The following is an 18,339-nucleotide window of genomic DNA, read 5'->3' as shown; positions in this document are numbered from 1 at the left end:
GCCGTGCTCGGCAGGGGCCGGTTGTTTTTTGCGACCGAGCAGCCTCGCCAAACCTGGGCCGTTCACGGCGGCCGCATCGTCGCCCGCCGCAGCCGCCTCCGCTTGCTGCCGCTGACCTGAAGCATCGACTGCAGCAGCGCTGACTGATGACCGCCGATGTGGGGCACTGTCTGCAGCCCAACAAGGTGCGGCGAAAGTTGAGGCAACATTGCAGCGGGTCCGGCGGGCAGGTTTGGCGGCGGCAACAGCTGCTGGGCCGACGACGGCCGTGCCCTTCAAGCTGGCCGCATCATACTTTGACTGCATTTATACGGGCGTGCAATCGAGGGTGTGTGTTTTGTGTGCACTGGAACAGCAAAAGCCCGGCTGCTACCGTGTGGTGCTGTATGACATCCCTACCGTATCTCAGCGGCATGACACGTAGGTATTTGTACCACAGCAAAACCAGTCACTCTGCTAAATGACTGAATATCGAAACGACTCAAAGCTGACGATCGTATCAAGTGAAGTGATCTCGTAATTTGTCTGCTTCGGCTGCCTTGTTACAACGTGAACACGCAAGCAAAGCCACAATCAATCAGTTGGTTCCTGTTCCCCTAGCCTTGCTGCTGGTAGAAACGTAGTGGCGGCCGGTCGGCACAGCCGTGCAGCAGTGCTGCGCGAGCGCCGGGCGCGGCGGGCGCGATGGCCAATCGCACGGACAAGTTCGCAAAGTCCATCCATGGGACCAACCCACAGGTTCGTCTTGTTCCTGTACAACGCGCCCAGGCGCCGCGGCTAAACGTCATCACACCCGCAACGACAGCAGCAGCCGAGGCATGCCAAATCAGAGGCGCGAGCACGACGATACGTCACCGCGGGAGGGCTGAGCCGGTTTTCCACGCATTCTTTCATTCAGCCCTTAAACCCCATAGCCTCAGCAACAGCGCCTGCAGCGGCACTCCCGGCGGCAGCACAACGCGCAGCACCGCAGCGCCACCCCTCGCCCGGTGGTCCCCACCCTCGATCCACACCACTTCACCGCCCCCAACCCAACCCCAGAACCTGGTCGAGAAGATCACCCGCAACAAGATTCAGGCCTCGGTCTACTGGAAAGAGAAATGCTTCGGCCTGTCCGCGGAGACGCTGATCGACAGGGCGGTGGAGCTGCGGTCGGTGGGCGGCATGTATGGCGAGCCCAACAAGCCGACAGAGTTTGTGTGCCTCATCCTCAAGATGCTCCAGATCCAGCCCGACTTTGACATCGTGGTGGAGCTGATCAGGAACGAGGACTACAAATATGTGCGGCTGCTGGGTGAGCGGCCCGTCATTCCGATCTTGATCTGTGATCTGCACACAGCCCGCAATCGGCGAGCTCCAGTGCAGGCGTATCCATATCGGGCCCACCGTATCCAGAGGCCACAACTTGTGCCTGTCTTGTGTGTTGTATTTTCTCAACCCGCAACGCCTTTTCTCGATTCTCTTTAACTCGCTGTGCGCTGCCCGTGCCCGACCCGGGCCACCCTTCCTTTCCACCCCACCGCCAACCCTCCCGCCCTCAGGCGCGTTCTACCTGCGCCTGGTGGGGCGGGCCCTAGACGTGTACACCTACATGGAGCCCCTCTACAACGATTTCAGAAAAGTGGGCCGGGTCGGGGGCGGGGGTGGGGAGTGGTGTTGGCGGGTAAGGGCGGAAACAGCAAGGATCTTGCAGGACTGTGGCTGCTTGTGCAGGGTGGCAGCAGCGCTCGACCTCCTGAGCCCCGCTTGGGGGGTCAAATCAGCCGGCTGGGGCGGGATTGGAACCGCCTTATCTGAACACCAACGGTTCCGCTCATGCGTGGTTTTGCGGCCTTGCCCCTGCACATTGCGGCCGCACTGCACTCTCGCCGGCCCGGCCCCTGCCCACCGTCGCCGGACGCCCCCCCCCTCCCCCGCCCCCGTGCCCCCGGCGGCCCCTCTTGCCCCCAGGTCCGCCTGCGCACGAGTGAGGGCGGGTTTGTTCTGAGCCACGTGGACGCCGTGGTGGATGACATGCTGCGCAAGGACTACCTCTTCGACATAGCACTGCCCCACATCCCTAACAGGTGCCCTTGGGGGGGAGTGAGGCGAGGGATGGAGGAGCGGACATGGCAGGGGCTTTCTGCAGCGCGAGTCATCGCCGCAAAAGGGAGCTGGGAGCAGGGGTTGTTTGGGGCGGGTGTGGGGGCTGCGCCCCAGATGTCGCCGTCCGGCGTCTGCCGGCCGCAGCCGTCTCTGTGTTGCCCCGTCGAGCAGTAACGCGCCGGTCCGCCAGGGGCAGTCACACCAGGCCGCCTCCCCCCCGCGTCACCCACGGGCACCCGCCGGCACCCGCGTGCGGCCCCTGATCGACCCCGCCCTTGTGACAACGCCCGCCCGCTGCCGTGTGACCCATACCGCCCCACCGCCGTGTGCCTTGTACATCCCCGCGCCCAGGCTGACTATGGAGAACACCGGGCAGCTGGAGCCGCGCGTCAGCGTGTTGGACGAGGAATTCAACGAGGCTGCCACCCTGGAGGTGCGCCGCAAGCCGCCGCTGTCGAAGCGGCGCGCTGCAGGACTGGGATGGGCAGGGTCAGGGACGGTGGGGCCTGGGGTGCAGGGTGTGTCTGCGACCGGGCCCCTGCAAGCTGGGGGCATGCCGCGGCTGCGTTTGTGAGGGTGCGAGGGTGCACGCTAATTTGGGTGGCTTCACCTTGGGCTGCGCCCCTGACGGCTGGCTTATGCTTATAATGCTGCACGCTGGTGTGATGTATGTGTGTGTGCACAGGCGCTGGAGGCAGAGGCGGGCGAGGCCGCGGAGAAGGCGGCGGCGCTGCGGGAGGAGATGGGGGCGGCGGGCGGCGACGAGCGCGAGAGAGAGCGCGAGCGCGAGCGGCGCGAGGAGCGCGCGCGGGAGAAGTGGCGGCTCGGGAAGGACGAGCGGCGCGACACGCGGGAGCGGCCGCGCGGCGGCAGCAGGAGCCGCAGCCGCAGCCGAGAGCGCGAGCGGCGGCGGCCCGACGAGCGGCGGCACGGAAGCCGCAGCCGCAGCCGCAGCCGGGAGCGCGAGCGTGAGCGGCGGCGGCCGGACGAGCGGCGACGCAGCCGGAGCCGCAGCCGGAGCCGCAGCCGGGACCGCTACCGGGAGCGGGAGCGGGGGCGCGACCGGGATTACGACCGGCGAGGCGGCGGCGGCAGTGGTGGCGGTGGTTATCGGGACAGGGAGCAGGACAGGCGCGGCGGCGGCGAGAGGGAACGGGAGAGGGACCGCGGGGGCGGCGGCGAGGGCGGCGGGAGGGGTGCAGCCGCTGCTGCTGGTGGTGGGGTCGGCAAGGGCCGCGCGGCCGACCCGAACGATCCCGAGGTGGCGGAGCAGAACGCGCTGCGCGCAAAGCTGGGGCTGCCGCCGCTCAAGTGAAGGGTGGAGGCAAGGGGCGGCCCGCCTGTGTGTGTGAGACGCTCGCCCATAGGGCAGCCTGCACCTGCACCTGCACAGGCGGGTGTAAGGCGAGTGTGTTGCAACATGTGATTATGGCAAGGTCTGGCCTTGAGGCCGGCATGGGTAATGGCTCAGCAGCCACATGCTGCGGCTGGCTCGCAAGCAGGCACAGAGACAGTAGGGCGGTGGGAAGCGAATTGGATGGATGAGGTGTAGGCATGGGAGGGAGAAATCTGAGCAGGCAGTAACTTAAGCAGGCAAACTGCACCGCAATGTGCGCAGCGCGTGAACACAGCCAGGGCAGTCCCGCAGCTGTGTGCACCACCACAAGGGCGGCCACAACCTGGACCAGCACAGGGAAATGTGCTGTCTGGAAAAAATTCTGCGCAACCGCCTCAACTGCCTTCAACATGATAGGGCGGCGCAGGTTGCCTGTCCAGGCTCGGATAACAGCCATCATTGATGCAGGAGAGGGAAGCATCAACCTAGAAGCATGCCAGCGCAGTGCCGCAGCTGCCAGCACGTCACCCAGTGCCGACAAGCATGCAGTCGCTCCTGGCATCTACTAAACCTGCAATTATGAACAACAAATACGTCATAAATCTTTCGTGGTGTCACATACGTGCAACTGCTGCGGTTGCAAGATCATCTGAGACAGGATCCAGCGAGCTGTAACACCGTACAGCATCCTTTCCGACTTCAAGGTGGCGTTGTGGATTGGATGGCAGTCACGCAATGTCTTTCATCGCGGCAGCATATGGCATCCGGCCGGAGCTGTGCTCACACACTTGCCGCACACGTCATTTGCAGCAGTGATGCGCTGCCACACCCATGCGGTAAACCATGCTGCATGTCTGCACCATACCGCACTGCCACACCCGTACAGACCCAAGACGGCTGTGTCTTTGCAATAACAGCGGAGCTGGATAATTGCCATCAGCAGCCCGCAACACCACCAAGCACAGCCTGCACCCCGTAGCCACAGCGGCAGCGCTCTGCCAGCCGCGCCACGACGACCGCGGCAGCGACGACTCGGCGGTGCGGGCCCCAGGCAGCATGGCGGACGCCATCCCGCAGCTGGTGCGCAGCTTCCTGCGAGAGGAATACGCACAGGTAGACCCTCAGCTGCCGGCCATCCTTGCAGAGCTGCGGCGCGTCGGCGCAACTGAATGCTGGTGAGCGCGCGACGGCCGGACGTGCGTTGTGCATCAATGTGCGAGCGCACAGCTTTGGGATGCGGTCGCTCTTAAGGAGGGAGGTCCAGCAAGGGCCATGTGCGGCATGCCAGCGGATGTTGTGCGTGGATGTGTCGTTGATCCCTGGTGGTGTATGGCCCTGACCTCTTGCACCCTGCCCACCGACCCCTCCAGGCACAAGAAGAGCACGTTTGCGCAGCACCTGTTTGAGGTGGGCATGACGCGATGACACCTGAGGTTGTTCGATGTTGAGCAGCTGCGATCACAGGGTCAGAATTTTACCAGCCTTGGTCCTGATGGCCCGCCTGTCCCTTCATACCTGGACAACATTGAATCCCATGAGCCTGGATGGTTCCAGAGGCGGGCGACGACAGGATGCTGTCACAACCCTATCCTATCCTATCCATCCCCAGGTGTACAAGATGCTGACGATCTGGGGCCAGGACATCACGCTGCGACACTGCGGCCTGCTGCACAGCGCGTACAGCAAGTAAGGGGCCGGCTGGCAGGATGACTCTTCCCCATTAAATCCTGCAGCCTGCATCTCCTTCATGCGGCAGCCCTGCAAGCGTGCATGCATCCCGTCCTCCGGCCCCCCACTTCGCCTACCTTGTGGCTCTGTGCACCCGTCACCCAACTCCCTTTGCAGCTGCTATGTCAACTTGGCGGTGTTCAAGGCTGACACAGACAGGTAGGTGCTTTGCCAGGATGACTCTCGTGCACAAACGATAGCCGTATATCTGCATCCTGAGGCCCAAGGTCGTCAACCTCCTCTCCGTCTGTGTCGAGACTCCCCTGCTAGGCACACAACAGCAGGGCGCCAGCTGCTGCACGACAAAGCGCCATAGGCACGCGCTCACGGCGATTGGTGTCACTGCCCCGCCTCGCCTTGTCGCTTTGCCCGCCCCAAAGGCCGCACGTGTCTGACCTGGTGGGGCCCGAGTGTGAGGCGCTGATCTACCGGTTCTGCACCATAGACCGCCACGACCTCATCTACACTCAGCTGCTCGACAAGGTCGGGGGGACGGGCTGCAATGCTGGGTGGGGGTGCCCTACACAGGCTGGGTGTGTAGGCTTTGCAACGCACGTGGCGCTGTGCCATGGTGGGTGTGGTGGAGTTTGCGCGTCAGGCATGCTATATGACGGCAACAACAGTCAGCAGGGTCAGCTGGGCTTGTGAGGGTTTGAGCAGGCGGCCTCAACCGCTGTGGTCACCCTCCTGTGTATCTTGGGCCAGATCCCGGACGAGGGCCCCTACGAGGTGCCGGCCGACGGTGTGATGGGGCGCAACATCAAGACGGGTGCGGGTCAGCTGGTTTACGGCAAGCGTCCCCGGTAGCACGGCGGCTGCTGTGGATTGTATTTGAATCAGGCCGCTGCCAGTATCTGCACATGTGTGCACCCGCCCTCCTTGGTTTTTGGCGCTGAGTGCGAGTTTGTCGACGCAGCCGGCTGACCCGCCGCACCACTCGGAACATCCTGCGGCAGGGGAGCGCGAGCCTGTGGGGGTGTACGAGCTGGGGCAGTTCCTGGTGTTCACCATCGCTGATTTTTGCGACCAGCTGATGAGCTGGCAGGTGCGCACTTGGCTGGGTTTGGGCTTCCTCGGGGTTGGACGACATCGGGGCGTGCGTGCAGACGAACGAGCTAGCGTGAAGCCTGGCGCTGCATGCGCGGCTGTCATATGTGTGCCGTGCCTCCATGCTGCTGCATTATGGTGAAGTGTCCAGCTTGCTCGGCAGTTGAAGAACAGTGCGCACCACCTCAAACCTCAGGATGACATGTTTGAAAACCAGGACGGCCTGCTGCGCTACGCCGGCCACCAGCCCCAGTTCCTCTGGCCCTGCGAGGTTTGAGGGGGTGGCTTGAGGACGGGAGGCGGGCGGAGCCTGCAGGGTCGGCTCTGCCTGGAGAAGCGCCCTGCCTTGGGCGCTTTTTAAAATGCCGCAGCACGAATTGCGCCATTTGCCCTGGAGGTTTGCGGTGGGTAGCAGCCCCGAGGCACATTGCTGAGCAGCGCCCGGACTGACAGCCCCCGCGGCCCCCCAGGTCAAACCCAGCCAGTGCGTCCCACCTCCTGCCGCTGGATGCAGGTCAAGCCCGGCCGCTGGGTGCACACCCTCAGCAAAATGGGCGCCCTGCTGGCCAGCTGCAACGCCCGCCTCGCCGCCTCCGGCGCCGGCCGCAGCTTCCCGCTGCCGCCCGTCTTCGACGGCTGCAGCCGGGTCCTGGGGGTGCGGGAGGAGCTGCGGGCGCGGGACGCGTACTGGCGGGCGGTGACGGAGCTCAGGGGCCCGGGCGCGCAGGCGGAGGCGATGGCGGCGCTGAGGTCGGCGGCAGAGGACAACCCCTTTGTCGCCGAGCCGCACGCGCTGATGGCGCAGCTGCACCTGCAGGCGGGCCGCGCGGGGGACGCGGAGGCGGCGGCGCTGCGCGCTCTGCGGCTGCTGTGCGACTGGGGGACGTGCTGGGACAAGAGGATGCCCTGGAGCGCGTGGGTCGCATGGGTGCGGGCGCTGCTGTACCGGGCGAAGAGCGGGGAGGGGTGGCCAGAGGCGCCGTTTGGGGTCCTCAACTTTGGGATCGTGGACATGTAAACGAGACGTCAAATGTAGCCGGTGTCAAGCTTACCCTGTGCGTGCGGTGCTTGGGAGCAGGCGTGGCGTCAGGCGGCTTGAATGATGTATGAACACCAGGCACCGGTCAACGCAATGTGGCGGCAGCATGACGCAAGAGAGGACGCCCACATGCCTGACGTCCACATGATGGCTTGAGCCAACATTTCAGGCACGCAATCCACTGTCGTCCATACGCTTTCACTCACCGGCTAGATCGCTGCACCGGCATTTGCAGCCTGTATGAGGCAGGATGCGAGCCCTTGATGGACGCATGTTGTCGCAACTTAGGCCAGTTGAATTATCTATCAGCTGCAATTGTTGCACGCATGTTTTTGCACGGCCCCGCCATGCAGTAGCACGACCAGCGCAATCGGCGGCCGCTCGCGCTGCTTTGCGGCGTGCCTGCCACCAGCAGCCGCTCGGCCGCCCATTGCCGTGTCGCAGCATTGCTCCACAGCAAGCGGCAGCAGCAGCGGGGCAAACAGAGCAAGCAGCGGGCTCAAGCGCCATAGCTGTGGGCGCGGTCACACCCGGCGACACCCCAGGGCTGCCCCTGCTCCTCAACGATGTGCGCGTAATCCTGGTCGCCCCAAAAACACCCTCCAACGGTGAGAGAATACGTGTGTGGGCCATTCAATCAGTTGGGCGCACAAAACCGACACGACTCACACAGCCAAGCGGCAGCCCTACCGCACAGCAACGCACCGCACACCCCACCCACCACATGCCCCCCACCTCCCCCGGGCTGCGTGACACCGCCTCTCAAACCCACCCACACTCGGCCTGCTATTCCAGTCGGCGCGGCAGCGCGCGCCTGCGCAAACTTCGAGGCCCTCGACCTGACGGTGGTGGCGCCGCGCTGCGACCCCCGCGCCGGCGAAGCCTATAAGGTGGCCTGCGGCGAGCGCGTGCTCGAGCGGCTGCGGGTGTTCGACACCCTGCAGGACGCGCTCGCAGACTGCACCAGCAGCGTCGGGTTCACGCGGCGCGCGGGGCGGACGCGGCTGACGCACGCGAGCATAGGGGCGATGCTGCGGGAGTTTCCGGACACGATCCCCGGCATGGTGCAGCGAAAGCAGCAGCAGCAGCAGCAGCAGCAGCAGCAGCAGCAGCAGCAGCAGCAACAGCAGCAGCAGGAGGAGGAGGAGGAGGAGGAGGAGGAGCAGCAGCAGCAGGCGCAGCGAGGTGGAGCAGAGGCCTGGCGGGAGGAGATCAAGCAGCAGCAGCATCATGACGTGTGGAGCGAAATCGCCAGCCAAGGTGAGTGTTGATCGTACATGCATGGGCTACACGTTCCGTACCGACAAACAGCGATACCAGTACATTGGTTCAAGGTTTAGCTCCAGACTATCAGCGCCAGGTGCTTTCAGCATGGCCCTTGTATTATACATCCCCGTTTCATAGGCAAAACGGCGCTGGTGTTTGGGCGTGAGGAGAGCGGCCTGACGGAGGACGAGCTGCGGCTGTGCACCCACGCCTGCGCGATACCAAGCGGCCGTGTGCAGCCCAGGTGGGGACCTATCGGTGCGCTGCACTTGTTCCTGCTGTGAGACACGCCATGCACTCCAGATAGTGCATGCCAGCATGACTCTTGCTGCAACCATACCCCAATTTCTCTCACAGGTGGTTCCCTGATGCGTCTCACCCTACACACTCACACACACACACTCACATGCACACACTGCAAAACCACACACCTCCTGCTCGCAGCTTGAACCTGAGCCACGCCGTGGGTGTGGTGCTGTCTGACCTGTTTGAGCGCCGCCTGGAGGCCCTGGGCCTGGAGGAGCTGCCGGTCGGCCAGGACGTGACAGGTCAGCACGAGCATGAGACAACCGGGACGGTTGATAATTGTGTTACTAGAAGTCACAGCAGTTGTTATGTAGGGTTTGGTTGAGCTGGGGACTGCTGCAAGGCTGCGCATATGCGGTCGAACTTAGCCATCGGGTCGGTCATGCGTGAGCAGCCGGCAGGCGGCTCATGTCAGGGTCAACTGCTGACCCCCGCTGCTTTACACCCGCCCCAGGCGACCCCTGGGTGGATGCGGGGCTGCAGCCCGCCACGGCGTCGGAGCTGGAGGCGCTGCTCCAGAAAGTGGCTGCCGTTGCGCGCGCGGTCGGCATGAGGTGGGCGCTGCGCTTCTCGTTCAGGCATCATGTAGCTTGAGGGCGTGCATGAGGCCCGACGGCGTCTGTGTCAATCAGCTCTGCTTGGGGGCCGCAGAATGTGATGGTGCTACTCCGACCGCCGGCAAACATTTCCCTGTTTGCGCAATCAGTGACCAGGAAAGCCACGGTGGTGGCAATCAAGGCAAGCACGGCCGTCGGCGCCAGCCCCTGGGGCATGTGCGCGCGCTTATGGCCCGTGCCAAGGCAAACACCTGGGTGAGACTCTTGAATATAACAGCGATGATTTGATGGGGTGGAGGCCTGCAGGGGCAAGCATCAATTTCCTGGGCGGTGAATGACGTCAGGCATTGGCTGTTATGATGCGTCAGGCACCTCATTCGCGCCTTTGCCCCCCCCCCCCTTACAGGAGGTGCGCTCACTGCATGGCCTTGCAACGGCAACCCTCAAGGCGCTCGCCGGCAATAGCAGTGGGGGCAGCGCTGATAGTGGCGACAGTGACAGCGCTGGTGGCGGCAATGGCAGAGAAGGCACCACATGATGCTGTAACTGCCAATGTGCTAGCAGACTTGAAAAAGGTTTTTGCACTGCTGGCGGCGGCGAGTTATCGCAGGCAGCAGGCGCACAGGGGCCGGCCGGGGCGCAAAAAGGGTGTGTAGGGCATCTAATTGTGCCAGGCAGGATTCAAACCGGCTCTGGCTGCCTGAACTGCTTGCGTGCGGCGTGCGTCTCACGGAGATGAGGGCGTCACTGCAATTTTCGCGCAGGTGACCAGGCACGCCGTTGGGGGGGGGGGGGGCGGAGGGGGGTCGCTGCAGGTGTACCGGAACCACCCTCAGGCTGTCATTTAATTTATCACACAGAATTTATTTCACCCAGAAGCCACTTGGCCCACCGTAGCCCACACAGTGCGCACATGCTCGTGCAAGTGCGGTCAACATGCCAGTCAACCCTGCAGCCAGCTCCGACTTGCAGGGATCTGCGTGTGGCCTGTTTCAAGATGATCGTGCAGATCATAATGTGAGTTTTTGGCAGCTCCATGCATCTGGACTGGAGTGCTTGAACAAAAACAGCGTGAAGGTCACTTGTTGGGTCGGTCCCCCGCATAAAGCACGCATCCAAGCAAACGTTTTGCAAACTAATAAATTTTTCGGCATACCAAGGCAAGTTTCAATCCACAAACATCCAACCCAACATTCCTTTTCGCCTACCGTATACTTGACTGCCCTCGCAGGCTCGCGTGCGGGGAGGCCGGGGCATGCGGTCTGCAGCGTCAGACCTGGACGGGCTTGTATAATGTCTCAGCTCGCGCTTTTCTGCCTGCTAGAGTGTTGCCTGGTGCCCCTGCGCCCGCGCCGTGCTGCCCCGCACCCACTTACTGCAGGCGCTGCATCTCCAGGTCGCGCGCCCCGCTGCTCGGGTTGGGGGTGCGCTCCCGGCCCCAGCGGTGCGCATGTTGCGGTGACCTGGCAGCCCTAAACCAGAGTCCCCATAAGGGGCCGTTCTCAAGCGGGCATGCCTCATCTGGAGCACTCCTTCGGGAGCACAATCCCGGAGCTTGCCAGTGGGACCAACCTTGGTCGGTTGCCACACGCTACCCTGGACTTGCCAGGGGGTTGGGCTGCGCCGCACGCAACGTTACCTATACCGTTGTGTGCGGGCCGTTCATGTTTTGGGGCCCGAGCAGCACACCTCCACGCGGTGGGCCCTGGCACTACTGGCTGCGGGCTGCCGTCCCAGCTACCAGGATGCTGCAACTAAGCAGAAGACCATGCGTATTTGGGCTTGTTGCATGCCTCGCACCTTGTGATGTAACATTTCAAATCATCAGGCTGCTGAAGGGTGCGTTTGATCCTTATGGGTGTTGACTTAAACTGCAGCCGAGTGGCTCCGCTAACTCTTACACACATTACATCTGGGCAGCTGTAATGCAGCAGCAAGGCTTGCGAGCTGCCGGCTCAATCGTAAGGCGGTGGTGCTCCACGGCTGCTGTGGCTGCGGGAGGGCAAGGTTGAGCTGCGTTCAGCGTCTGTGTGCCAAAGGAAAACCTGCAGTTTGTGTGTTGATGCCGGCAAGCAGTGGCAAACTCGGCAATTACTTGAGCAGCACCAATCAGAGGGTGCAGGCGACGTTCACACGGAGTATCATCAAAATATAGCCGCAAAGGGCCATGGTGCCTCCTTTCACAAGATAGCACGGCCAAGACTCATGCAGAGCTCAACGCGACACACCAATTGAGAACAAGACTGCACCAACCACTTCAACCAGTGGGATCTCCTAACGCAGGCTGCGCATCCCGTCATTGTGACCCCGAGCCGACTACTGTAGCTCAACACCAGTCGAGCTGCATTCATCTGCCGACATCCTCCAGCAGGCGGCTGGAATAGAACGAGGTGGCGGTCATCACCCCCTCGGTCACCTCGAAGCGCGCGGGATTGAGCGCTACCTCACCACCCTCCTCGGCATGTAGGTATGCGCACGTGGCGAAAAGGGGGAGACAGGGCCACCACGACTCGCATCAGGCTGCCTGATTGGCCAGCTGGCACCAGTGCATGCACGTATTTGTCGGACAGACCTATCACGCGCATGCCGCCCGGAGCAGTCTTTTTCCCCTTCTGCCGGCGAGGGGTGGCCAGTGTTAGCGTAGGCGGGGTGGTGGGGTGCTCAGGGGCTCGCAGGGGGCACAGAATGCGTCAGCAAGGCTTGTGTGCGGCCCGCTAAGCTGTGAGGTGGTGAAGCTCCATGGCTGCTGTGGCTGCGGCACGGAATTGTCGCAGTACTGTTTGGCGCTTGTTGCGAAAGGGGGAAGAACACTTGTGTGTAATGATGCTGCATGCGTTGTCAAATCCGACACATTGGCAGCGTCAACCAGAGGGTGCATGCACATGAGCATGGGAAACTATCAAAACGACCAAAAGGGGCCCTGGTGCCTCCCCTCAGGTCACGCGACAGTGCGGGCAAGCCATTTGCAGTACTCCCGCAACACATGACGGGAGGGGGGGGGGGAGTGCATCAGACACTTCCACCGTGGGCTCTCCTGTTGAAAGCTACGCATTCAGCTGTTGAGCACTGCATTTAGCTGCCAACGGCCCCCAGCAATAGCTGAAGTAGAACGAGGTGGCAGTCACATCCTTTTTGGTCACATGGAGGCCCCGCTCTGACGTCGAAGGCTACTGCAGGCTCCTGCTTTGACCAAGAAAAGCTTCAGTCAAACCATGCAATGCTGGTAGGAAGTCGCCAAGCATACACGCCAACTGCGCACAAGCAAACCGTCCTTCAGGAAACTCTGTTTTCCTCGCGTGCCCTGCAAAGCATGACTACAGGTGCCCACGGACTTGAGCAGCTGCAGAGCGGCAGCGCGGGCGCAGCGCCGTTTGCCTGTGCATGTGGTCAGCGCTGGTATACGTATTGCTAGGGCCAAGATCGAAGCCGAGGATACTTGATTGTTCCGATCGTGCCATGCCCTCAGTGGGCCCCCCTGACTCGTAAAGGCTTGAAGTGATCTGGTGTCGATCGCCAGGATGGCGGACGGCAAGTACTTCTCGACAACAAAGAGGGGTACGTGGCTGGAAAAAGCAAGGCGCCGGTGGGGCGAGCTTGTCAACCAACCAGGAGCTGCTCACCTTTTGTGCAGGCGAGATCCACGAGCTCAAGGAAGAGCTCGCCAGCCTCGATAAAGGAAAGAAGAAGGAGGCGGTCAAGAAGGTGATCGCCGCGATGACCGTGGGCAAGGACGTCTCGATGCTGTTCCCCGCAGTGGTGAACAACATGCAGACTGAGGACCTGGAGCTCAAGAAGCTGGTGTATCTGTATTTGATCAACTACGCCAAGACGCAGCCAGACCTGGCGATTATGGCCGTCAACACGTTTGTCAAGGCGCGCCGGGGCTCGCACGGGTCGTCAGCACAGTGCCGCGCCGGTGTCCAGCGTGCGCTTAGCCTGATAGGCGTCCAGCAGTGGTCAGTGACTCCGCGTGCGTGAATTTGCAGTCAAGTCCCCTGTCTATATGGCAAGCAGCAGGAGCGAGCGGATGGGCTTCTCAACAGCCTCAGCTGGTTGAAGCCACCATTGCTGGAGCTCTCTCTGCGCCCTGCTGCAGCGCACCGCCTGGACCCTGGGCACCTCTCACCACCTGCAGCTGCCACCCATATTTACCTCCCCTTCCGGTGGGCCATACTTCTCCCCAATCCTTCCTGTTACGTAATCTTACAGGACTCCCAGGACCCCAACCCCCTGATTCGGGCGCTGGCGGTGCGCACCATGGGCTGCATCCGCGTGGACAAGATCACAGAGTACCTCTGCGACCCCCTGCAGCGCTGCCTCAAGGTGCGTGGCACCACAATCCGCACTGTGGCCGTCCAGTTTTGTTTGGGAAGACACATGTAATAGGTCTGGCTACAGGAATGCATCCCCAAGCAGTGGGCGGTGCTGGGCAGCAGGCGCCTGCCCAGGATGTTGCAAACTGAATGGGCGCCAGGGCGGGCCGTTGCGTCCGGACTAGGCGTCGATGGAGCGCTTTCTTGGGCAGGCACCCACCAGCTCAGCGACTGCAATCCGCGGGCGGAGGTCAGGCAGCGGTTGCGGCAGTGATTGGCGGTTGACCTGGCGGAGCGCAGGTGTTGGTGGCAGCAGCGGATGCTGGCTGTGATGACTGCTGTCAGGGCAGACGGCAGCTGCCAAGCACAGCTACCCCTGGTTGCTCAGGAGCGGCGGCGGCAGCATGTTCACAGGTCTTTGCAGCAGTCCAGCCCCGTGGCAGCTGCGGCGCGGCTGGGCGCCCAGGCACCTCCGTCGCAGCGGTTTACAAGGAGTAAGCAGGGCCTCTGCGACGGGGCAGCTTGGTTCTTAGAAGCGCCTCACCCATCTGTGACACCCCCTCTGCTCCCTCCTCACCCTGTCATGCAGGACGACGACCCCTACGTGCGCAAGACGGCGGCTGTGTGCGTGGCGAAGCTGTACGACATCAGCGCAGAGCTGGTGGAGGATCGCGGCTTCCTGGACATGCTCAGGGTGCGTGCGCCGCTCGTGGCCAAGCGCACACGCAACAAGGGGTTGGCTAGGAGGAGATAAGATCTGTGCGGGTGTCTGGCTGGTGCCGCGTGGCAAGAAAGTGCGGCTGGGGCGGCGTATTGCTTGAGGGCTGAGAGCAGGTTGGTAGGTGCGTCGACGCCCTGCGGTGCATTGGAACGCTCGGGACACAACAATACGTGCTAGGGCGCTCGTTTCAAAAGTGCATTGCAACTACGGTACCTCGTCATTTTTTACAGTTGTTGTTCAACAGCCGCCTTCATACCCTCCTGGCGTAATCCCTCGCGCACCCCACCCCAGGAGATGCTGTCTGACGCCAACCCGATGGTGGTGGCCAACGCCATCGCGGCGCTGTCTGAGATCCAGGAGCAGGGCGGCCAGGAGGTGCTGCAGATCACGCCCCACACGCTGTTCAAGCTGCTGGCGGCGCTGAACGAGTGCACAGAGTGGGGGCAGGTGCGGGGGCAGCTGCCGGCTGACCAGCTGCTGCTGGTTCAGAAGGGAGGCACTCTGTGATTAGACGCGTGGTGAATCCAGCAGCTGCCCCCACTGGCGTCATGATGCACCCAGTGCCCAGTCGGTGCTGTCGCTGCGCATTCCTGGCTGCAGCAGACCTTCCTTGGCAGTAGACCTTCCCTCCCCCACCGGGCACTGCCCCTCCCCCACCCACCCCATCTCTTGCTGTGTTCTTCCATTGGTCACCCAACAAGCTCGCCCTCTCCCCAAACAACAACGGGAAGGTGTTTATCCTGGACTGCCTGGCGGGCTATGACATGTCAGACCCCAAGGACGCCGAGAAGATCGCGGAGAGGGTGCTGCCGCGCCTGCAGCACGCCAACAGCGCGGTGGTGCTGTCCGCAGTCAAGGTGCGTGCTGCGGCCAGGGCTCTTTATGAGAGGCGCCTGTTGAGGGGCCGGGGTAAGCGAGCGCGTCTGTTCTGCCGAATGCGTGCATGGGGGTTGAGGGCGACGGCAGGCTGCTAATAGCCAGAGCGGGGAGGCGCGGCGCAGGCAGGCCTTCTGGGCACTTACTGGATTTCTACTCCTGCTGCTTCTCGTTTTGCCGACTCCTTTCTGCTCCCCTGTTGGACACCTATGCAATCACACACGTACACACAACATTGCGCACACATCATTGCCGACATTGCACAAAGCACCGCACACACGACATTGCACACACTGCATCACACACCAACAACGTGCAACCCCCTCCAAAAGGTGATCATGCGCGCCATGGACGTCGTCCCCAGCGAGGACCTGGTCAAAGCGTGGTCGAAGAAGATGGCGCCCCCCCTGGTGACGCTGCTGTCCAGCGAGCCCGAGGTGCAGTACGTGGCCCTCAGGAACATCAACCTCATCGTACAAAAGAGGCCCTCCATCCTCGCGCACGAGGTCAAGGTGCGGGCGCTGCGGCGCGCGGCGAGCCGTTGATCGCTTGGAGAATGGCGCTCTGCTGAAGGGTGTTCAGGCACGAGCTTTTCGTGCTGCTGCTGCCTGGCGGTTTTGCGACGGCGGCGCTTCGGCCCTGCGACCGAATGGCTTGTTCCCACTGTCGCACATGTCTGCTCTCGCAGCTCCTTAGAAGGCACCCAAACACGAATTTGGCCCTTGCTGCCTTTCCCGTACCGCACTCCTGCTCATCCCATGCGCATGTCGCACGTTGGTTGCATACCATCCCCCCCCCACCCACACACACATAAACACACAATCCTACATTTGACATTGACCGCTCCCCCCCAGGTGTTTTTCTGCAAGTACAACGACCCCCTGTACGTCAAGATGGAGAAGCTGGAGGTCATGATACGCCTCGCCAACGACAAGAACATCGACCAGGTCGGCGGGGATCGTTGGGGTTGTGAGGCGGCGGTGTCTGCGCAGCACCTCCATGCACGTCCCCCTCGGCCCGCTGCAACCACCTGGGTCGCCGTTCCGCTCTGACATGATTTCTGGCCCCTCGCCTGCACCTACACACAACCAGCCGTGTCACAGCCAACTTCCTATCCATTCTTCTGAACCCCTCGGCCCCGCCTGCTTCTGACCCCTGGAAATAATCAAAGGTCCTTCTTGAGCTGAAGGAGTATGCCCAGGAGGTGGACGTGGACTTTGTGCGCAAGGTGGGGCGGGGTGTCTGCAGCATCAGCCCGGAAGGGGGGGGGGAAGGAGTTGTATGCTCTTGAGCAAGCCGCCCGTCAAATACTACGCAGACACGCGTGTGCGTTAATTAGGAGTTTGATCGGTCAACTCCTTGGGCATGCCTTCGCCGCAGGCCGTGCGCGCCATCGGGCGGTGCGCCGTGAGCCTGGAGGCCGCCGCGGAGCGCTGCATCAACGTGCTGCTGGAGCTGATCAAGTCAAAAGTCAACTACGTGGTGCAGGAGGCCGTCATCGTCATCAAGGTACGCGCCACGCCAGGGGTACAGACAGTGGTGCCCTGGTGCGCGGGCATGCAAAGCAGCAGGGCCGCTACGCTCATGCATATGCATGATGAGGGGCGGTGTTGATTCGCCCGTCATAAGAAGGTGGCCCGGTTAGCAGCTTGGTTGGGGGCCTCCACAATCGCGAAGCAGGGTGGCCGCTGCTCCCGTGTGCCACACACTGAAACCCCTCAGCCTGCCACTCATTGGTGCCGCACCCCCACCCTCTTGCAGGACATCTTCCGGCGCTACCCCAACCGCTACGAGTCCATCATCGCCACGCTGTGCGACAACCTCGAGAGCCTGGACGAGCCCGAGGCTAAGGCATCCATGATCTGGATCATCGGTGAGGAGAAGGCGACTGACGGGCAGCTCGGCGTGGAGGAGGGCGGGGACCGCCCGGCCAGCCTGACGCGACAAGCCGTGTTGAAGCCATTGCTGCGGTTGGGGCAAGGCGGTCCAGGGCCGACTCCAGCACGCCCGCCCCAGCACCTCAGCAGATTGCGTACGACCAGGTTACTGAATGTGGGTGCGCGCACACGCTTGTGTTCTCTCCTTCTCACACACACGCAAACCCACACACACGTCACATGCACACGCAAACAAACACTACACGCGCACATCCAACCCCCAGGTGAGTATGCGGAGCGCATTGACAACGCTGACGAGCTGCTGGAGACCTTCCTCGAGACCTTCCCCGAGGAGACGGCCCCGGTGCAGCTGCAGCTGCTCACGGCCACAGTCAAGCTCTTCCTCAAGAAGCCGACAGAGGTGCGGGGAGTGCCGGGGTGCGGGGCCGCGGGGCTGCAGTCTTCCCTGGGTTTGGGGGGGGGCGTGTTTGGCAGGTGGCTGTGGGCGGCACGCAAAGTGGGAGATATGTGGGGGTAGTGTGAAGGCAGGCAAGCCGCCCTCCTCCTGTGCAGTAATGGGGGATTGCGTTTGACGAGGCCGGACGGCTGGGCGGATGGCTGCGTGGCCTGCCACCTGGGACTGTGGAGCCTGGCTTCTCGGCAGGAGTCAGGGCCCGCTTGGCTGCGCCACCAAATAGCAAGCAGTCCCCTTGCACGGCCCCTCCCCGCACTCTAACTGCATCATTCACCCCTGCATCTCAACCACACTCCCCTCCCTCTCCTGCCCCCCCCCCCATTGTACCACCCCCAGTCTGCGCAGCGCATGATCCAGCTGGTGCTGAGCGCAGCCACCACGGAGACAGACAACCCCGACCTCAGGGACAGGGCCTACGTCTACTGGAGGCTGCTCAGCACAGACCCAGAGGTGGGGGGCCCGCAGGAACGGACGATTTTGGCCCGCGGCAGGTGGGGGGGTGAGGGAGGCAGCAGCTGCCTCTCGCGGCTGGGTCCTCTTGCGGGTCGGGCTTGTCAGGATTTGCACTGAGGACGCACGGCGCGCAGCGGCCAGCCGGGCGTGCGGCAGCCCTGAGGTGCTGTCTGGGAGCGCGGCCTTGACCTCACTCCCTCCCGCCCTCCTGCCTCTCCGCCTCGAGACCCCTCTATATCCCCCCCCCCCCACACACACAC

General features: G+C 62.7%; 3 protein-coding genes across 3 annotated transcripts; all 3 read left to right on the top strand.

Moving 5' to 3' along the window:
• Positions 1–684: 684 nt before the first annotated feature.
• MNEG_1246 (Pre-mRNA-splicing factor 38A) lies at positions 685–3,400 on the top strand (the record flags this gene model as incomplete). Its single annotated transcript, XM_014050265.1, has 6 exons — positions 685–738; positions 1,042–1,294; positions 1,542–1,621; positions 1,951–2,066; positions 2,437–2,518; positions 2,771–3,400. The coding sequence occupies 6 exons, from the start codon at positions 685–687 to the stop codon at positions 3,398–3,400; spliced, it is 1,215 nt and encodes a 404-aa protein (XP_013905719.1).
• A 1,077-nt stretch (positions 3,401–4,477) lies between these two features.
• On the top strand, positions 4,478–9,401 carry MNEG_1245 (hypothetical protein; the record flags this gene model as incomplete). Its single annotated transcript, XM_014050264.1, has 14 exons — positions 4,478–4,596; positions 4,792–4,828; positions 5,031–5,107; positions 5,267–5,308; positions 5,530–5,632; positions 5,855–5,918; positions 6,106–6,194; positions 6,393–6,467; positions 6,711–7,111; positions 7,680–7,843; positions 8,031–8,495; positions 8,640–8,745; positions 8,946–9,049; positions 9,262–9,401. The coding sequence occupies 14 exons, from the start codon at positions 4,478–4,480 to the stop codon at positions 9,399–9,401; spliced, it is 1,986 nt and encodes a 661-aa protein (XP_013905718.1).
• A 3,481-nt stretch (positions 9,402–12,882) lies between these two features.
• Positions 12,883–18,117, top strand: MNEG_1244 (AP-1 complex subunit beta-1; the record flags this gene model as incomplete). The annotated part of the gene is made up of 13 exons (XM_014050263.1): positions 12,883–12,919; positions 12,996–13,324; positions 13,574–13,687; positions 14,267–14,371; positions 14,690–14,845; positions 15,100–15,255; positions 15,607–15,786; positions 16,129–16,221; positions 16,446–16,502; positions 16,655–16,783; positions 17,036–17,147; positions 17,436–17,572; positions 17,963–18,117. Coding segments are annotated over 13 exons (1,760 nt in total), but the record flags the coding sequence as incomplete, so codon positions are not given.
• Between the last annotated feature and the right edge of the window lie 222 nt (positions 18,118–18,339).

This window comes from Monoraphidium neglectum (genome assembly GCF_000611645.1).
Source record: "Monoraphidium neglectum strain SAG 48.87 unplaced genomic scaffold scaffold00121, whole genome shotgun sequence".
NCBI lineage: Eukaryota > Viridiplantae > Chlorophyta > Chlorophyceae > Sphaeropleales > Selenastraceae > Monoraphidium > Monoraphidium neglectum.
This window is presented reverse-complemented; position numbering and strand designations above follow the sequence as displayed.